Source organism: Numenius arquata, chromosome 1 (genome assembly GCF_964106895.1).
Source record: "Numenius arquata chromosome 1, bNumArq3.hap1.1, whole genome shotgun sequence".
Taxonomy (NCBI): Eukaryota; Metazoa; Chordata; class Aves; order Charadriiformes; family Scolopacidae; genus Numenius; species Numenius arquata.
The window spans coordinates 85,492,544-85,511,729 of NC_133576.1; the positions used below are offsets into that span (position 1 = coordinate 85,492,544).

Sequence of the window (19,186 nt, forward strand, 5' to 3'; positions counted from 1 at the left end):
TAACGTTCCAGCGAGCAACCTACTGATGCGTAAGTAGAAAACCAGATCACGCTAGAGAAACACACCTCTCAGCAATGTAACTACATAAATCACGAGCATAGCCCAGGTGAAGGTGAGGATAAGGAGTTTTATTTCAAAGCGCTTTTTTAAAAATGCTTTGGCTTGCTGCATTTTATCTTATGCATTAGCTGGAAATGCAATTGATCCCCATGCAAAGGGCTGGCATTAAGCCTGCGTATATTTAGGTCCAGCACATACTTGTCCTTGGGCTAAGAACTGAACAGGGATTTTCCTAGTCATGGATTTCAGTGCATATGAAAGAAAGCGGTTCAAAAAACCAGTCACTTTAAGGAAGAGAATATAGGAATGTAAGATGCCAGAAAATCCAAATAAATCCCTATGCTTTTAGGCTTTCCTGTGAACAGTTAAGCATGATATTATCCTGGCAAGAACAGTATTGTCTCTCTGGCTCTGCTGGTCAATTATTACTTTGAACTAACACTGGTCTCTTTTTTCCTTTTCAAGAACTATGTAAAATCAGAGAAAAGTAGAATTCGGGTATACTCAGAGTCCTCAGACCAGCCATACTTTCCTTCCATACAGAACCATTATTAAAAGGCCATTTGAAAATGTTTTTCTGTTTCTCTTCCACTTTCCAAAGCTTCTCATATTTTCATGACATTTTGCTTTGGCATAAAACGAAATACCTATAAAAGAGTGCACAGATCTAATAAGGCAGGTCCTGATCCAATGATCACATGTATACAGAGATTACATAACACTGAAACTGTTAAAAAAATTAAAGATATGCCCATAGTTATTCAAGGAGTGCAATACTGTGACTAGAAACTGAGGGGAAGAAAAGACTGTTGTAGGGCAATTTCCAGTATGAGCTGTATAAATTCTTAATTTAAATTTCCTTAATGATCACTTGATATTTAACATCTCATTTTTATTTAACAGAGAAGCTGTCACGTAGGGATTCCTGTCCTGCAAGGCATTTTATTTTATCCCTATCTTTAATTATGCCACCATACAACTTGCTTGAGAAGATAGTGTCTGGCAGTGGACTGCTGAAAAAAATATAATACACTAAAATAACTTCAGCTTGGATACAAGCTTCCACAGAATACTAATTTATTTGTTTCAGTCCACTTATTGGCATTTGGAGATATATTTATGTCCAGGGTAAACAGTGTGATGTAGACATGGATTGATTGATATTTAAATAGTACAACTGTGTATCTGCTAAATAATATCTTTAAGTCAATAGAATGAACAGAATGAAACTGAATCTTTACAATGTCTTAATAATTGGTATTGATAAAATTATGGCTATGCCAAAACATTAGAAGAGTAGTTAAGCCAAAACATTAGAAGAGTGGTTAAGGAGGAATGTGTTGGAGGACTCCATTTATTAATGATGTTTTGAGAACAAATCCCAGGAAGCATGCTAGAGCCAGAGATGTGTGATTTTGGGCACACCTCAATAACCTATTTGGAAAACTGTTACTAGCATCACTAAACTCTCCATTTCATCTTTCCTGTCTCCAAACAGTTCTCATGCTGCTGTGATTTTTCAGGCATGGCACTTCAGGCTCCACACTGGCCCAGAAAAATGCCACATGTGGTATAGCCTGCACTATAGAAATGGGGAGTAGTTAAGAAGGTTGGTTGATTTAGCAGCATCTTGCCTCTGTCTGAAATGTCGCCATTCCCATTGATTGCATTGCTAGAAGAAGAGTCTAAAAAGTAAACTCCAAGAATTATCAGAAATAAACTCCAAGAATGTGGCAAAACTGGACCATGTGGTAATGTAATGAACCTCACTACAGGTGGGATTTTCACTGGTTCAAGTTTACAGCTAACAGTAACATACAACAAGAATCTCTTCTCCTACTGTTATAAATTAGATGAGAATGATCAAGCCTGTATACCTTTACTTAGACTTAAAATCCAATGCGTGAATAAATATATCAGATCTTTTAGGGCTGAATACAAACATGATTGCAAGTCCACAGTGGCCTTTTAAAATATCAGATCATGTATGTTTTGGTACCGAAATAGGAAGCCGAATCTGAAAGATAGACTACATATAGGAAAAAGATGGCATCTGGGCATCATACTAAAAACAAGACTAATTTCACATCTGTATCTCTCCACTAGCTGTAGCTGTGTTCACTAGGCAGCAGATCCCAGCAAGCTGGGTTTGGGTACAGCCCAAAACCAACCCTGAGATATCTGAGACTCTGGGATCTACTCCTCATAGCCTACAAGTATATTCCGCTCATGACCAGTATTGAAACTTCATTAGGCACCAGAGAAGGTGAGACAGGCTTCCCCTGCAAGTTATTTAATAAGCTTAAATGAATATGTTATTTACTTGTAAGAGTGTCAGGAAAGTTATGAAGATATATACAACACCAGACACTGAAAAACTGCTACTTTCCAGGGAGTGTTTGAGATTTGCTTGTAAAGCTGATCAAAGTGTTAACATCAGAAACTTGTAAAAATTAAAAATATAGTGCTGATGCTTCATAGAATTTCACTGTGCCATAAAATACAAATATGCCATAAAATATATATATATAAAATACATAATATATATAAAAATAATTTGTTTCCTCATTTTTAAATCCAAATGTTGGATTTTTCAGTTGAAAAGAACCTTTAGCATTCATTTGAAATCCTTAAAAATATTTGAATTTACTGAAAGTCAGAAGTAAATCTGGATAGCATTTTGTTGACATGAAAAGACATATTTCAACTTCAAATCTTGCTTCTTGTTTTGTGTGGCAATTGAAACAAAGTGTTTTCTTCAAGCCACAGCTTCCAGCTTTTGAAAATTAAACAGTCATTATTTGCTTAGTCTGAATAGTTAATTGCCCTTAGAAAATAGTAAATTTCCTAGTCTGTATTCCTTCACAGACAAGCTTGTATTTTTCCTCTCTGGAGATTTTACATGCTCCAAAAACTAGTTCACATCAAGCAGAGATCATCTCATCTTCCAGTAGTTACTCCATGGTGCTACCAAATTGATTCAAATTTATACAACTATGTATAAATTGATGCCTTCCTTAAGCTGCATACCCCTATGAAAATGCTTCAATGTGAGAAGAAGGAAAAAGCAGGTAGCAACAGAATTCATTTCCTCAGAGCAGTTTTAGTACGAGCTTAGTCAAGCTGCTCTTATCAGAGTAAAAAAAAAATCGCATACATTGTACCCACTCACTGAAGTTAGTACTCAACAACTAACTCCTGTTTCCTTTTTTTGGCCATAATCTTGCTGAGATTTCATTGACTGAAAATGTCCTACATTACTGAAATGAGCTGTTTTCACCTCCTTCCTGCTTCACATATGTCTGATGTTTTCACTACGAATGTGGCCCTTCAAGAGCAAGGACAGCCTTTTAGCTGTGTGTTAATTCTCCAACTCAGAAATAGCAAATGACTTCTAGATGCTCCCATGACACCACATTAAGTATCAATTCACAGTAAATAATTTCAGTAAATAATGTTAAATTTATAACCTGACATATATTAAAGAAGATATATTTCAGGCCTTAAGGCTTGTTGTTCATTTTATTAAAATTCTCAGTGTATCTTCAAAGCACACTTGAAGTAGCAATGGTGTCCACCATCTGTCTCTCCACTAATATGAAGACTATCTTCCACAAAAGCTGCATCAAGTTACCCACCTAAGATTGCTCTTGTAAGATATATACTGTTCTTTACATTGTTGTAGTCATAATAGATAGTTCATGGCACAGTATTTTTGGTCCTACCTCTCTCTCCTTTTCCCAGCTAATCTCCTGTTTTATGCATTGCCCTTACAATATCACTGCTGTTAATGATGGGCAACTGACCTGGACATTGCTGAAACATTAGTCTGACATTTCACTGATGTATCATCCTGAATGCATGAAGCACACAGGTTACAACTAGAAGAAGATGAGAGGTTTTTTCTGATAAAGCTTGTAAATGAATCTATACATACTCCAGAGTAAACCGAGCATGTGATGTATATACAATAAACACATTAAGTAAAACCATTTCAGTATAATTTCAAAAAGATGGGAAATTTGAAAATAAAGATCCCAGTTTATGTAAAATTCCCAAGAAGTGAAAGAGTGGGTACTGTATCAGTAATAGGCAAAAAAAGAATCCATCAAAAAATTTATGGAGAATCAGTGAAATTTAGTGTTCCAATATATTTAGGAAAATCGAAATATTTCAACTATATAAGTGCCTCTATCTATTGAGTTATATATTTTTTTTAAGTCCCAAGATTTGAGAAAGAATATCTCAATGCTCATGCACAGTACCAACAAGCAAGAAATCCTGCAATATGGATAATCGAGTAGGACTTGCATCTTGATGATCTCCTTTTTCTTTTGTCTGTAGCAGTTTGGCCAGTGGCAACTGCACTAGTTACGGTGGTGTCACATCTGACAACAGTTGGGTTGCAAGCATGGTGTTATTCTAACCAGCTTGCCCACACAGCATTTGTCATCCCTCACCAGCACCGAGTGGGGCTGCCCACACAGACACCGGTGGCTAGTCCTTTCTACCAGCACCTACACAGACAGGCATCTAGATTGCACAATGGGAGCCTAGGCAGCATGTCTTTATTTTTACCTCTCAGCTACGGGTACAGAATGAGAGCTGATGTATAGCAAGTGGGGAAGACTTCAGAAGCAATACGCATGTGCCACATCTTTCCTATCTTCTTCCTGAAGATCTGGTAGCTCTGATTTATAAATGCAATGTTCATAGTTACCATTAAGTATAGCACAAGTAGACCTTAATATGCCTGCTTTTAAACTGTCTCTAAAAGTATTCTTATGGCACATAGGCATATAGTTCCCTTCTCTCTCTAAAAGATCTTATTGCTAAAAGTGACATTCCTATGACCTTCCTCCAAGAAAAAGAGCCATTTTCATATTTTTATTATGAACCACAGAGCAGAGGTAAAAGGAAAAAAAGAAAACTTTAATTTAAAATAAACTCTAAAAAAGTCTTTTAGACAGGCAGAGATGCACAAAATCTTTTTTCAAATATTCCAGGATCCTTTTTCATGAAATACTAGTTTGTTTTTAATTTCCCAGTTGTTTGGACACAGAGGCAAAATAATTAAGAGAACAAGGGCAGCAAAAAGACAACAATGCCTGTGTATTACAGTCAAGAGATTAATCTAAAACACAGTATTTCTGCATTTAATGAGGGTTGAGGACAACAAATGAGAAATTATAAGGCTACAGTTGCTGTTGCCCAGGGTGCTGACACTATGTATGAATACCCTTGTTTTGTAGCTTCTTTTTTTTTTTTATACAGTCCCTATTTTTGAATCTTACAGTGTGGTTTTCTCGTTGTTGTGTGTCAGGTGAGTACCAACCTTCAGAGTAAGAATCACGTATGGGCAACAGAGCCTCTGACAGCTGATCATCGGAAGACTGATGTCTTTCATCAGTGCTATGGACTTGAGGCTGAGTCCTTATTAATCCTATTCTTGTCCATATGCATGTGAAACATCTTTAATCACAGGATTTTTAGTATTTGTAAATCAGTAATTTTACTTATGGGTTAGTATTTTTAAGGCTTGGACACTTAAGTTTAGAAAATTATTTCCATCATAAAATATTAAAAACACACTATTCAGAGCTTCAGCGAAGATTAAATGTCATTTGAATTCAACAGGACAGTGTTTCTTTCAACCAGCATAGGATAATAATTGACTGCCATGGCGCTTACTTCCCTCAATATTTTTAATGTCTTTTCCCCCACAAAATACTGCAAAAAAGAAGAGAAAGGATTATTTTTGCAAAAGAGGCAAATAAAGCACATAGAAAGCGCCAAGGGTTTTAGATGTTTCACTCCTTTATTCCCTTCCTTGGGGTGGAATTTATCTGAACAAATGTTTAAGTAAGTCCACAGTATAGGCATCTATGTCTGAACTAAGCACCCTCTCTAATCAATATAGAGAAATAAACACTTCAGGGAGAGATTTTTCCAGACCTATTTGAGGTGTAAACTTTAGACTAGCATGACTTTCACCTATCATTCCCTATCAACTACCGAGGGAACCTACAGGAGTATCCTACACTGTGGACATCTAATGTTCAGCAAGGCAAATTGTGCTTTCTGTTTACCAGGAAAAGCACTGGATCCCTGCCCTCTCAAAGCCTGTTTGGATTTGGCTGTACCTGGACAACATGTTTTCTAATGCGATTCATTTGGGAGTGGGTCGTCTCCACCTGTTCCATGACGGGGCAGCAGCTTGTCCTTTGCTTTGCAGCGTCATAAACATGATGCAGCTGGTTAGAAGATTACATGCTCCACTGACCAGCTATACCTAGCAAAATGAAGCCGTGGAAGAGCAGAGAGAATAAGTCAACCAAATGTACAAAGTGCATTTCCAGCTGCAGGGAGCATGCAGAAGACACCAGATCCCCCAGCAGAGCCCTTCAGTACAGGATTTGACGAGATTACAGGAATTTGCACCCCTGGCTGGAAAATGTCCAATCCTTCCTTTCCAAGTTTTTCTTTCCCTTCCAAATTTCTAGGTTTGCTGCCTCTCCTCTTTTGGTTATTTTTTTTTAATAATTTATTTTGATCGAATGTATTTTACAAACAAATTTGGACATAATATGTGAAATAATGCTAACCAGTAATCTCAGCGCAAATTTTACAGGATTCGACCCTGAAATTGTTAGTAGGCAACAGATTCCACTTAGGCTATTATCAATTCTGATAGGATTTAAACCAGGTATAGAAAATTTTATTTTCAAATTAATGCTTCCTCTCAAATATAAGGTAAGGGATCTTTTATCAAGAAACTCTGTAAAGTTTAGAAACTTGCACCAGCTGTCCAATGAAGGCTTGCAAGCAGTTACATACTGCAAGCCAGCAGATGTTATCTTTTTTTAAGGCTGCTAACTGCTTTAAGACCTGTATTTTGGCAAGTGCAGAAGTTATGTAGTGTGTTAAAACAGTAGATGAATTATATGGAATCTGTGGTCCTGCTAGCACTGTAAACAGCCAAACTGTTGCAGAGTTTTAAAAAGCCACCTGTCCTGCAGTGGATTTTGCATTTGATGGGAAACACATTGCAAAGCGACACTGAAATCTTGTAACACAAACAAAGAAAACAAAACCAACTTGCCCAGAACTAAAAAACAAAATACCTGGTATCACAGCTTTACTCTGGTGGAGCCTATGCTCAGACATGGCAGCACTAGAAAAATATGAGTAGTTGCATAAGGTACACATTTTATGATATATCTGTTTGACTTTCCCACACTCCTTAGAAGCCTCCTGCCTCCCAAACAGCTCTGTGGAAAAGGCAGACCTTTCTGATTCCCTGCTTCCGAAAAAACAAAGAAACAGAACAAAAATCTTCCTGTGAAAACGGTGCCCTTTCACATTCCAAGTAAGCAAAGCATGAAAAAAATATCCTGTTGAAAGTTCATCCTTCACCCTCCGACCAGGACTCCACCAGTGTGCAAATGGACTCCTGTGCTGTTGCACTCCCCCTCCTCTGCAGAAGTCCATGGAGGTCAGTGCAGCTCCAGGCGCGAGCAGTGTGCTCAAGCTGGCGTGGCAGGCTGGGCAGCAAGGGTGTGAGGACTGGGAAACAGAGGGCAGAAGACTTGCACTGGCCATGCAACTGGACCTCAGTGTATTCTGACTCCCAGGAACTCCCTTATTTTACTTTCCATGCTTTTTTTTGCCAAGTTTAATGAGACAGTTATACCCGGCTACAAGAGTGCATCCCATTGAAGAGTTCTTACTTTGTTGGAAAGCAGCTTCACAAAACACAAGGAAATATCAATCAAAGAAATATCAAGGAAAGATTCAAAACCACTATTTTTCTCCAAGTTCTTTCATAAATTGTGCAAGAGAAGAAAAAGGGAATACAGGGTGTCTGGGATAGTAGCTATTCTGCAGGTATTGTTTTGGGGGATTATCTTTGAAACCTTCTTTCCTGCCCTGTAATTTACACTGCTACTGCTGGTAACGACTGTAACAAATATAAGCAGCACTAATGGGTATGGATCACTGTTCTCTTAGACTGTAAAAAGATGGAGCATGGGGAATGATGACCCTGTAAGATAGATCAATGCGGCTGCAGATTGGTTCTTAACGTTATTCAGGTTATTTTTCTTAAATGGCATCATGCCTCACACGTTTTGCTGAAGGCTATCCATATCCATTCAAGTTCATGACAGCTATTCTTAGACATTCTTTCATTTTTAACACCATTACCAAGACTACTACTGTAATCTTTTAATGAGAATGAGGAGACAGTGTCCCTTTTATTAGGTTCAGATCTATTTAGCTTAAATTAAAATTATTTGCTATAATTTTCCTATAGTTATTCAAAGAAATAGTGAGAAAACGTCACTGAACAACTACTTGTCTCCTCATTAACATTCATGACAAAACTTTCCGGTAGGGCTGGTTTCGGCTGCTGATGGAGCAATACTTAAAAGAAATTGGCTTGTCTGTGAAACAGCTGCTCAGCAATGCCACTATGCAAGAGAATCAGTGATAATAAGATGATACTATTACAGCTACACCAGGATCATAGTATATTTTAAGCTGCTTTGAGGTGTACAGTGGGGGTCCAAGAATTAGAGCATGATTGCTTGGCTATTGCTAGAAACAGGAAACAGCTGATCATTACATGTCTGCTTATTTGGATTAGTCCTACCCAAAGGCTTGAGGTAAAAGAAAAATCTGTATCTGGTGGAACTCTTCACTTCCTATGTGTTTCCTGTCTGCTGGAAGGGTCTTTTGTTCCGTTTCCTAGGTTTTGGAAAGCTTTGTGAGTCCCATAGCTGAAAAAGGTATTGCATTATTTCCTAGGAACATTGAGCACCTACTGCTTCAAAGGAATTTTTCTCATTTCACAGCTTTCTTTCTTAGGTAAGATTCTCAAGAGAAGACTTTCTGGATCCTTATGCACCCATTAGTGAAATTCCAGATACTGATTTTTCTAAATGACCATCCAGTATGGAAATGCAATGGCAAATATACAGATGTGGGCAACACAGATGTAAACATCTGCACATAAGGCTCAGCCAAGAAAAAACTGGCAGCTGGTTTTATGTTGCCTAGTGACTTGTGCTAATTCACATTGATTGTCTAGAATATGGAAACTAAATGAAAAATACTATTGTCAGACCTTTGACTGAGACAACTTTGAAGCTCACATACTATGAGGAATAAAACACTTTGGAAAAATTGAATCTAGAAGAATGGAGTAGTTAAAAGTCCCAACACAGTGACAGCCCCTTAGAAATGTGGAGGACAAATGAATAAGAAATTAGTAAGATTGTACAGAGCTTTAGGATGCAAAAACTGATTGCCAGTTAAAAGGCACCATTTCTTGTGATCACAGCTGGTTCCAAAAAGTTTAATAGTTTTTGAAGTTCTCTGTTTTGAATTTCATATTTAGCTTCTCCTGCTTACAGTTATTACAGAAATTAGTTCTTGTAGAGATTTGAAAAGTACTGCACTTCAGGTAAAATGAAATGTAAAACTGACAGAAATGATGTAGGAACATTGCCAGCAGCCTGAGGGAGGTGAACCTTTCTCTCGGCTCAGCACTGGTAAGCACTCCTTTGGAGTGCTGGGTCTAGGTCTGCGCTCCCCAGTACAGGAGAGATATGGATATACCGATGCAAGTCTGGTAAAGGGCAGTGAGATGATGAAAGGACTGCACCATCTCTCCTATGAGGAGAGGCTGAGAGAGCTGGAACTGTTCAGCCTGGAGAAAAGAAGGCTCAGGGGGATCTCATCAATGTGTATAAATGTCTGATGGGGAAACTAAAGATGGAGCCAGGCTCTTCACAACAGAGCCCAGTGAAAGGAAAAGAAGCAATGGGCACAAATTAAAAAGCCAGGAAATTCCACATAAACACAACACACTTTTTTACTATGAGGATGGTCAAACACTGGCACAAGTTCCCCAAAGAGGCTGTGGAGTCTCCATTCGTGGAGATATTCAAAATGTGGCTGCACATGGTTCTGGGATACCTGTGGTAGCTGACCCTGCTTTGAGCAGGACAGACTGACTAGGCCATCTCCAGAGGTGCTTTTACATCTCAGCCATGTTCTGATTCTGTGTAAGAATGTGTGTCTTACCCAAGGCTAAAGAGACAATGTTTAAATTACAGCAGATTGAGTTTTCTTGTAGATTAGATCATGAATAGAAATCTGGGGCAAAATCCTGAAAAGGAAAACAGACCTCAAATTACTTCTCAAAATGGAAATAATAAAATCATTCCATCTATGCTTAAGTGTGTGGTTGTGGGACACAAAGTGGGCAAGAAGACATATGAAGGTCAGATCATAATTCAACAAAGAGTTCACACAACCCTAGAAAGTCTTGTGTTGCAAAGATTAACGTTACCCTAAAAGATGCCTGATACAGCATAAAAAAAAAATTGGAAAATCTACAAGACCTTCCATGTCCCGTTCAAGAGTCCACAAAATTACAGAAATGTCTGCACAAAGAAAGAGGTTGGCATCAACACTAGTTTAAGTTAACTCCTCACTGGAGCAATGGTACTATACTCTCTCTGTTAACATTACTTAAATTTTCATATATTCTGCTGCTTAGATGTGCTGCTTCTGATAAACACAGGTCCTGTACACAATGTCCATAAAATCATCACAATTGGCTGTATTTGTTTTGTTATTTGTGGGGTACTAGCATCAAATGGCAGAATCGTGTATCAGAGCTCCCTTGTAGAACCAAAGGACCAAATTAAACAACAACAAAAAAAAGATTATTCTTGAAGAGTTAAAATTTGACATTATCTAATCTAGTAATCCAATACTTGCTTTATACCAGCAAGCATCATTCTATTTTAAACTGCAACAAATCTAGCTGTTTTTATACTGAAAGACAGCCTGTTAAGTGAATATATTTTTCCATTACTTTATTTGCCCTTCTAGAAAGACAAAGCAGTTTTTCCATATAAGTGAACAACTTTTGAATAGTTTTAGAATAGCATTAAAATACTGAAAGTATACCCAAAGTTCAAGTTCTCTTTGATAGGACTTCACATTGCAAATTCCCTTTAAAACACCAATGATAAGCCAGAAGAAACCACTTAGTCATTTAAACCAACTTTCTGCAAAGCAGATCCATAAGAATCCCAGAATGCAGTATTTGCAACAGGTCAGTGGACTTTCCGCTCTATACCTTATTGTCAGTATTAAGATACAGAATTTCAGGCTACTGAAAAAGCCATAATGTGCTTAAGTTCTTTGCAATATAGAAAAGCTTCAAGTTGCCAAAGAGTTAAGAAGGTGTCATCTGAGCTCTGTGGTCAATGAGTCCAGCATTTTCAGTAAACTGCATTGCTCACTGAACACCAGTGATGATCCTGGTTTTCTTCTAGAAAAAGAGAAAAGCCCTGTATGTGCCCTAGATGGTTTGAAATGTCTGTTGTGCTTGTGTACTCATCTTGTAATACTGCACACAACTTCTGGATTTTTTTTTTTTAGGTCCTTTGAAGCCAAGTAAAATTTCAAACATCCACTACACAAAAGGTTCCAACTTCACCTTGAAAAGGAAGCCATCACAATGCAGAGCGCTGCACAGTCAGCCACACTGCAGTTCTTCCAAGGACTAAGGACACTTTCAACATAGTATTAGCATCTGATCTGCTGCTGGTGACCTCCCTCCAGCTCATCCTCATATTATACATTTCCCATTCCCTCCTTATAATTCATCTTCGCTTCTGTGTCATATTGAAAGAATCAATATTAGATAAAAAAATATCTTTAATTGGATAAAGTGAATGATACAGAATTACCCTAAGGAATTACACACATCTTCACTTTTTTTCTGAATGTGACCTCAGAGTTTCAAAGTAAATTCCCAACTTCAGGGATAACCTTTTTACCATTCTCCTACATGTGTGCATATGCCCTGTTACCTGGGGTTAGCCACCTTTACTGCACCTGTTTGCAGGCTTTCTAGTTACATGCAAAGATGCAGCTCTGAAATCCTCTCTGCAATGCCGATTTACACCTCTTAGTGCCAGACCCTTTCCATCTTACACACTCACAGAAATGCTCAGGGGGACACTTTCAAAACAAATAAAGATTTCATATTTAGATCAAGTCATGACCGAATAATCTGAAGCTCTTTTACTCTTTGCTAATCTGCAGTTTATGAGAAAAACTCAATACAGTGTGACTTGTAAATCATAAAAACTGCTTAATGTTCATTATTACAGACAAGCATTTAGTAAATTGTGACAACAAACCCTTGATCTTACAAAGATTTTACCAAGGCTGAGGACCAGAAGAGACTGGAGTACTGATTACAAAGAAATAAAAACCCCAAACTATCCTCGCCATTTCTTTCTCGGTATAAAAGATGTGTTCAATACTGCTTAAGTGGTTTGCATGACAATCTCTCTCAAATGCAACTGAAGCCTTAGCATTTGGAAGCCAGAAGCCCTCTAAGGGACTCTGTACATCACAAGAAAATCATGCAGGAAAAAACTAAAGCTTTACAAAAAGGCAGACTACAAACAACCTGTTTTGCAATAACAAAAATCATGGGAGACCCACAGTTCATCTTGCAACAGTGAACATAATTGCAAACCTAAATTTTGCATTTGAAACTAGGAGACAAAAATTATAAACCTCTCTATGCATATCTAATGTCTATTTTCAACATTAGCCAAGCCTGCAGGCGCTTAACAGTCCGATTCTTGATGTCATTGTAATTAAAGGCAATACTCACAAGGCTGATAAGCATACCAGCTGTGAGTTAACCCTTATCTTAGCCAAACTGGTGACTTTAAATGTGACATCTAATTGTAAAGAAAAGAACATTGGAATTTATTATGGATAACTGACTTTTATATCCCATAACCTTGGAAATAAGTAAATTATATCCAGCCTACCATCAAACTTCTTGTGCCGGGATACAAAAGTTGTGCGTACAAAGTGACTTGTCTCCTCCACTAAGTTTTCAAACTCCAGTTTGCTCTGTTGGCTTAACTTGTCCTCCATTTCTGAGGTGCAACACGTATATTCCTGAGGGCAGATTCTCAAATGTTCCCCTGGAAACACAAGAAAAAAGGGAATTAGAAATATCTGAATACAGATAGAAACCTGTCAGAACCAAATATACATCATGTCTCTTCGGTTAAGGAAGGTGGGCTACCCAAAGAGCTCTTTAAGGCTTGACTACTTGATTGGAAACACTTTGTATCAACGAGTTTGCCATAGTTGGGCATTCCTCACACAGGAGGGGAGACACACTTTGCAGAGTTGTTTTGATACTTCAAAAAGTAGAACTGTCTCATGCCAAAAAGCGATTCCTCATGTTGAAGGAGCCTTCCTTATAAACAGACATACACTTAAACATTCAAAGACAATTGCTTGCTTTCTGTTTGTATTCAAAATGCCTGCAGAAATACCTAGTGAGATGATCTGCTACAAGTTATTGGAGCTGTCTTGCTGTCAAAAACCAAAATAGACAAATTATGTATTTCTGTAGATAGGTCCCACTTGCCCAAATACACCAAAACATTCTCCCCTTCTACTCTTCCTTCCCTTCTGCTTGAGTAAGTGTATTTTAATGACTCTGTTTGGGTGCCCAATGTTTTCTTGGGCAGCATTTCTTGTCAGACTGAGCAAGTGCTCTGCTGAATAGGAGAAAGCAATGACGAGTTTAATTAATGCTTATGTTATACGGAAATGCAATGTAAAAGGTAATGAAAGCCTCTTATTTAATTCAATAGATTTATCTCTCGAAGCACTGTGCTAGTTCTGACAATATTGCTTTCTTCGGTACAATTTGCAAGTGGAAACCAATTCTTTAGCTCATGAAATTAAAATGGTCTGTTATTACATGAAATGTGAATTTCCAATTGACACTGTACTATGAGTGTCAGAAACATTTAGCTCAGTTTGTACAAAGGCAGGAAATTCTACCATTCCCTCTTGAGAAATAAAAAGAATGATGTGCCTCTATGATTAAAGTTACTTGTAAGGCAATGAAAACATTTCGCTTTCTGTACACCAAATCTTGATTAAAAATCCCTCTGCAAATCTCTTAAAGGTGCAAATAAAATGATATACAAAGCCCAAGGGTTAAATAAATACTGGGGACCTGATTCTCATTTATATTGAAGCTCCTTTCTACCACTGCTGAGCCGTAAAGAAGATTTAAATGCAATTTATACCTACTTTAAGGCTACTTTTCACCATTCTTACTATGTAGTGAGGAGAATCAGGCCCTAAGATTTATGCTTCCCAGGGGTATAATGCATTTAGCTGCTGCATCATTTTGAAAACAACATCAAAAAGAGGTTTGCACATGCTTAGAATAAACATTGTCTTCAGTTTGCCCTCACCTTATTCTAATTTTTCTTTCAATTTTTGAATGAAGTCTTTTAATTTGAAATTTAGTCATTCCTCAACCCTGACCCATCACCTTAATTTGTTTTTTCTGCAGGAGTTCATAATATATGAACTATAATACCATGAGATTTCTTTTAGCAGTCTCAAGACTTTCTAAACACTCACAGCTATACATCTTCAGGAAGGGTCATTTCATTACTGTTAGGTAGTACTACCTACAAGTCCCAGTCATGTCCAAAAGCACCATGATATAAAACACTATACAAACCACGAAAAAGAGATACCTCATGACCATCAAAAATATTGTAAGGGTTGTTTCCCATGTCTACTACGCCCTCCCAACACAATAAATTAATTCCTCTCCATTCTTAATATCACGCATCTAAGCCATAAACAACACATACAGGGACATACACTGCTGTCAAATATAAATGATAGTGGCAAAATAATGGTTGCCTTACCCTCTACATTGCTGTCACATTAAACTGAAACTATTCAACAGGTAACGTGATGGTGGAGGTACCGTAATAAAACAGAGTAAGAATTATTTTAGTAACAGTAATGTTCTGAGGTTTTCTTAGATGTTAGAAAGACAAGGCAAGCTGAAATATTGTGCCTGTAGAAGCAGTGCCATATACTTGATTAAATAAAAAAAAAATACCCCATCCATTATGTCTGTAACCCCCTTCCTCGATAGACCTAGGGGGTTTTGCTCATTGGAAAGCACTGGGCAGACCTACCGTCCCAGTTCCAGCCACAGTGGTAGTTTATGTTTCTATAATGATAATGTTCTCTAGTGCTGTTGCACTCAAGAATTTTTATAAAATTCAGTTTTCTTTCCTCTCTTCATTTTAATTTTATTTCTCTTCTATCTGGTTCTGTTTTTCATAATTGCCAGACTATCAACTGAACTAACGCTAATCATCAAGGCACTGTACTTTGCGACTAACAGCCATGGGTCTAGATTTTTAAGACATTATGTTATGATGAGAATAATGACAAATTAAAGCATATTGAACTCAGTATAGTAGTCATTTTTGTAGCAATATTAATTTTTCGCTCACTTATTCATGGTCTTACTTTGCTACAGAAACGACTTCCCACCTTGTCTGCTACAAACTCATTCATATTCCTACTGCATTTATTTCTTATATGTGTATTTTCATTAAATTTCTTCTTTTTAATTCACTGGATTTTCATTCATTCATGAGGCTCTTGACTGCTGAAATACGAAACTTACATTTATCAGAAAAGCTCACAACTTCTACACTACCTCATGACTTTCCTGTCCTAACAATCTATCTTCCTAAACTATCTATACTAACCATCCACCTTCATCACAAAAACTTTGCTAAACTATAATCACCTTTTTAAAAACAACATTTCTAGTTCTTCTCTTGTCCCCTGCCTTTTGCTAGAAAGAAATAATACTGTAAATATTGTGCTATTCTTCATATTCTGCTTCAAGACTTTTTTCCTCCTTCTGTTTCCTGCACTGGAGGCTCAGGTCAGACAAAGCAAAAGCATTTTCCGTTGCTCCATCCTAATGGAGTGTTTGTAGGTCTAAGAGGTTCACATATAGTTTGCAGAGATGAAGTCTTTAGAAATTGTGGGTCATAAGCCCTAGCATGTTTGGAATGACCACAAGTGGCTGCAGTCTCCAAAGGCTCACAACTTGGACAAAAACTAGGGCCCTTTCCTGGGAATGGTGAATGGAATCTCTCTGACAAACAGTTATTTCTATATGCTTAATGTGCATTTCCATTAAAAGCAGAAATTGCCATATTGTGTTTGTTCCTATTAAACCTCCAACTCATGTTAGAATTGCCAGGTCATTGGTTCACTCTTTGGACAAATAAAGCAGACATGATTTTCTCAAAACAAAAGTGTGTGTGTGGGGGGGTGTGTTTTGGGGTTTTTGGTTTGTTTTGTTTTGTTTTGTTTTTTGTTTTTTTGTTTTAATTAAGGGGTGTGTCCTTTATTTTGGATTTTTTTGCTTCTTTTTTTGCAAATCTGTGGACTGCTTGGATTGGAAATAACTCTGCAGGCTATATTTAATTGTGTTTCCTTTATTTCCCTGAACAGGATCATTTAGCATTTGCATTTTGTAATATATTGTTCTGTTACTCTAAAAGGAGTTTAATCACTGATTTGTGTATTTACACACCTTAAGTATTTTGCAGGCTGAAAGTATGCTCGCAGCTAATGTACCAATTCTTGCCCCGGGAAACTCCATATGGTCTACGTTCTTATGCTAATTTTAGCAAAGATTTTTATGGCACAAGTAGCATTGGATATAACTGACTAGTTTTTCCTTGTTGTAAATGGTGTCTCCCCAGATAAGTCTGACAGAATGTAGTTATGCTGCACCAGCATTTTGCCAGACTAAATAAGTATTAATTCAGCAGTTCCCAGCGACCTACCACAACTCTTCTAACCACCATTTCCAGCTGAAGATGCTGACCTACATATCTCTCCTCATGTGGCTTATGTTATATAAATCAAATCAATTGCCTACTACAAATTCAGCTACCAGTATTCAATTTCAGTTTTATTACAGTTGTAATCTCACACCTGCCTTCACATGATCCAAACTGGCAAGTTTTGCAGTAAAATTTGGCAATCCTGCTAGCATGTTGCTTTGAAGTGTGATAAAACAATTTATAAAGCACTTGTTTTATATTCAGATATATTGCAGTTTGGTGTCCTATAATATGCTACAAACCTTACAAGATTCTTTAAAAATTGCAACTCAACTCTCAAGCTGAATAAATGCTTCTAATGTGTATCAAAATGCCAGAACTGATTTGAGCATTGTAACTACTTGCAGAAGATACAATCTGAAGGAGCAATAAACCTTATGGAATATAACATTACCCTTAACAATTTCACTGCCAGATTTCCTGAACACCTGATGCAAGCATTGGTTACATTATTAGAACTGGAAGCATGGTCACATAAAATATTTTAAATCAGCCAGAATTTTTTATGAGTCATGTTGCAAGTTTAACAATTCTTTCTGACACAGTCAGTATTTTATAGATTCTATGCTAATCATAAACTAAAAAACCTGATATTGTTCTACTGACAGAACGGTAGGACTAACTGCATGAATGGTGAGAATAGAAACATACAGTCACCACACTGCTTCATAAATCCAGCAATGAATAAATATTAATAAATAAAAGGGGCAAAATCAGGGTGTGCTTTCAAACTTGATCACCCTGTATGCATCAACAGAGACTAAAGGCTAGATTAGATTAATGTGATTGGGCTTTGTCATTAACCATGTTCTTTAAAATTAGAAATATCTGCTTCAGACTTGCTCATATTGAGCCATTTGTGGAGAAAGCAGTGTAATTTAATAACAGCATAAGGTTTAACAGAGACAAGGGCAAAGTCCTGCACTTGGGATGGAATAACCAAAGAGCCCACAACAGACTAGGATCTGAATGGCTGAGGAGCAACCTTGCTGAAAAGGACCTAGGCTTCTGGTGGACAATAAGCTGAACATGAGTCAGTAGTGCACTGCAGCAGCAGCAAAAGCAAATCAGATACTGGGCTGCATCCACAGGGGTGTTGCTAGCAGCCATAGAGACATGATGATTCCAGTTTACTCAATGCTTATCAGGCTGCACCTGGAGCACTGTGTCCTGTTCTGGTTCCCACAATTCAAGAAAGATGCAGACAAACTGGAGAGGATCCAAAGGAAAGCTATGAAGATGATCCAAGGGCTGGAGAACCTGCCCTTTGAGGAAAGACTGCAGGAGTTAGGTCTTTTCTCCCTGGAAAAAAGAAGGCTCAGGGGAGACCACATCACAGTACACTAGTACTTAAAAGGCAGCTACAAAGAGGACAGAAGCTCTCTCTCCCCAAGGAGCATATGGAGAAGACAAAGGGCAACCGGTAGAAGTTGCACCAGGAGAGGTTTCATCTTGCCTAAGAAATAAATTTTTTTCAATGAGAACAATCAATCACTGGAACAACCTCACCAGGGACGTGGTGGAGTCCCCGTTGCTGGAGGTTTTCAAGATGCTATTGGACAGGGTGCTAGTTAATTCCATCTAGGCTCCCTTTCCCACAATGCCTCTGACCAGATGATCTGTTGGAGTCCTTTTCAACATGGGCTGTTCTATGGTTCTGAGATTAGGCACTTCAGACCTTCCTACCTCTCAGAATTTTAAAGGACTGGAACAGCTGGAGTTTCATTTGTAAATTAATGTTTTCCACCTAATTTTCTGTATTTTTTTAACTATTTAAAAATATTAGTTACAATTATTTTAAAAATATGGTGAATAGATTTAAAACAAAATCCTCATTCAGCTTTAACCCCTGTCCGCTGTTTTGAGATTTGGATCTTTTTCTGTATTGGTGGTGATGATTCCGAACACCTGCTTTTTGAATTTTTCAATTAAAGTGCTCTACTGGTGAAATCAGGAGCATGGGAGAACTCTTCATGACCACATTAGGAATTTTCTATTATAGAAAACTATTTTCCTCCAATACACTTATACCCTTCTGTCATATATGCAAAGAGAAAACAGTTCTGTAGAAACACTTGACTCACAATGATCTCTTCACATAAAAAAACACTCTGTCATGGTTTAGCCCCAGCCAGCAGCTAAGACCATGCAGCTGCTCGCTCACCCTGCCCCTTTCCCCCCAAGCAGGGTAGGGAGGAGGGTGAAGCTCAAAAAAAACCCTCATGGTCTGAGATAAATACAGTTTAATAGAACAATATCAGGTTAATAATAATGACACAAGTAACTTTCACCACCTGGTGAAT

General features: G+C 37.7%; 1 protein-coding gene across 1 annotated transcript in view; it reads right to left on the bottom strand.

Annotated features, from left to right (window-relative positions):
• GPC6 (glypican 6) overlaps positions 1-19,186 on the bottom strand; it is a 771,666-nt gene that overhangs the window by 519,556 nt on the left and 232,924 nt on the right. The window contains exon 2 of the mRNA XM_074168620.1: positions 12,936-13,094. Coding sequence (XP_074024721.1) covers positions 12,936-13,094 — 159 coding nt within the window. The remainder of the gene's footprint in view (positions 1-12,935; positions 13,095-19,186) is intronic.